The sequence below is a fragment of the Clupea harengus genome, chromosome 14 (assembly GCF_900700415.2).
Source record: "Clupea harengus chromosome 14, Ch_v2.0.2, whole genome shotgun sequence".
Taxonomy (NCBI): domain Eukaryota; kingdom Metazoa; phylum Chordata; class Actinopteri; order Clupeiformes; family Clupeidae; genus Clupea; species Clupea harengus.
Genome location: NC_045165.1, coordinates 6158207 through 6160706, shown reverse-complemented (window position 1 = coordinate 6160706; position 2500 = coordinate 6158207). Strand labels below are relative to the sequence as shown.

Sequence of the window (2500 nt, the reverse complement as noted above, 5' to 3'; positions counted from 1 at the left end):
GTACATACGTATAAACCTTTTTCATTTTTTGTCATTCACACACACAAACACACGCCAAAAAACATACATGTGGTTTCAAATGCGCGCAGGTGTCTGCACATTAGGCTTTCGGGAATTGTAAGATTTTGTTTTTGTTTTTTAAGTTTTTGTAAAGGGTGAGTACAATTTGCTTCCTCAGCTAATGCTGTTGTTCTCTTCCCTTATCGTCTCTTATAGGGGAGTTATCGGGACCTCTGGCGGGTCCCTGATGGTGCACAAGCTGCAGGGCAGAGCCAACTACCTCAGTTCCTACTCCCACGGAGTGCATTCTCAGCCGCTCTCCAGATGGACTGCGTCTTTCACTGTCACCAGTAGGGGGAGACATTTCACAAGTTATCTTGATCTCTGCACCGTGTTGGTTTTCTGCCCTGTCAAACCTATTGAACAATTGCTACTACACATTCTGCACATTGGTTGTTTATTGGTGTCATTTCTGTGCATCAGATTAATACACTTGAAGATTTTGTTTCGCTTTATTTTCTGATTTCTTAATTGTGTCTGAATTTTGCTCAGAGTGGGTAAGTCCACCTCTGGAGGTCTCCAGTCAGACCAGCACTGCTGCACCCGTGCCACCAGGACCAGTTCCAGGTACACACACACACACACACACACACACACACACACACACACACACACACACACACACACACACACACACACACACACACACACATACACACACACCCACACACACACATACACACACATACACATACACACATACACCCACACCCACACACACACGTACACACATATACCCCCACACACACACACATACACACACACACACACAGCCTTTGTGTATAATAATCAGTTTTGACAGCAGACTGTTTTTTCTTCCAGTGAAGAAAGCAGCGGTGGTGAAGAAGCTTCCAAAGAAGCCCATCTCAGCGGGTAACAGAGGTAAGAGAGAGAGAGCACTTCCCCTTTAGAGAGAGAGCCCTTCTATAGGTCACACTCACTTCCCCTTCAGAGAGAGAGAGAGAGCCCTTCCCTTTAGAGAGAGAGAGCCCTTCTATAGGCCACACTCACTTCCCCTTCAGAGAGAGAGAGAGAGAGAGCCCTTCTATAGGCCACACTCACTTCCCCTTTAGAGAGAGAGAGAGAGAGAGAGAGAGCCCTTCCCCTTTAGAGAGAGAGAGCCCTTCCCCTTTAGAGAGAGAGAGCCCTTCTATAGGCCACACTCACTTCCCCTTCAGAGAGCGAGAGCCCTTCTATAGGGTACACTCACTTCCCCTTGAGAGAGAGAGAGAGAGAGAGAGAGAGAGAGCCCTTCTATAGGGAACACTCACTTCCCCTTTAGAGAGAGAGAGAGAGAGAGAGAGAGAGAGCCCTTCTATAGGAACACTCACTTCCCCCTTAGAGAGAAGAGAGAGAGAGAGAGAGAGAGCCCTTCTATAGGGAACACTCACTTCCCCTTTAGAGAGAGAGAGAGAGAGAGAGAGAGAGAGAGAGCCCTTCTATAGGCCACATTCACTTCCCCTTTAGAGAGAGAGAGAGAGAGAGAGAGAGAGAGAGCCCTTCTATAGGGAACACTCACTTCCCCTTTAGAGAGAGAGAGAGAGAGAGAGAGAGAGCCCTTCTATAGGGAACACTCACTTCCCCTTTAGAGAGAGAGAGAGAGCCCTTCTATAGGCCACACTCACTTCCCCTTTAGAGAGAGAGAGAGAGCCCTTCTATAGGTCACACTCACTTCCCCTTTAGAGAGAGAGAGAGAGAGAGAGAGAGAGCCCTTCTATAGGCCACACTCACTTCCCCTTCAGAGAGCGAGAGCCCTTCTATAGGGTACACTCACTTCCCCTTGAGAGAGAGAGAGCCCTTCCCCTTTAGAGAGAGAGAGAGAGAGCCCTTCTATAGGGAACACTCACTTCCCCTTTAGAGAGAGAGAGAGAGAGAGAGAGAGAGAGCCCTTCTATAGGGAACACTCACTTCCCCTTTAGAGAGAGAGAGAGAGAGAGAGAGAGAGAGAGAGAGAGAGCCCTTCTATAGGGAACACTCACTTCCCCTTTAGAGAGAGAGAGAGAGAGAGAGAGAGAGAGAGCCCTTCTATAGGCCACATTCACTTCCCCTTTAGAGAGAGAGAGAGAGAGAGAGAGAGAGAGAGCCCTTCTATAGGGAACACTCACTTCCCCTTTAGAGAGAGAGAGAGAGAGAGAGAGAGAGCCCTTCTATAGGCCACACTCACTTCCCCTTTAGAGAGAGAGAGAGAGCCCTTCTATAGGCCACACTCACTTCCCCTTCAGAGAGAGAGAGAGAGAGAGAGAGAGAGAGAGAGAGAGAAAGCCCTTCTATAGGGAACACTCACTTCCCCTTAGTAGAGAGAGAGAGAGAGAGATGAGAGAGAGAGAAGAGAAGAGCCCTTCTATAGGGAACACTCACTTCCCTTTAGAGAGAGAGAGAGAGAGAGAGAGAGAGAGAGCCCTTCTATAGGCCACATTCACTTCCCCTTTAGAGAGAGAGA

At 48.4% G+C, this 2500-nt stretch overlaps 1 protein-coding gene across 4 annotated transcripts in view; it reads left to right on the top strand.

Moving 5' to 3' along the window:
- The window catches only part of coch (coagulation factor C homolog, cochlin (Limulus polyphemus)), a 9701-nt gene that overhangs the window by 1877 nt on the left and 5324 nt on the right, over positions 1–2500 (top strand). For 3 of the 4 annotated variants that reach the window (XM_031580872.2, XM_031580874.2, XM_031580870.1), the window contains exons 5-7: positions 217–371; positions 553–627; positions 883–942. In XM_031580872.2, the coding sequence (XP_031436732.1) occupies positions 217–371; positions 553–627; positions 883–942 (290 nt within the window). The remainder of the gene's footprint in view (positions 1–216; positions 372–552; positions 628–882; positions 943–2500) is intronic. The other variant, XM_031580871.1, reaches the window with a different exon arrangement.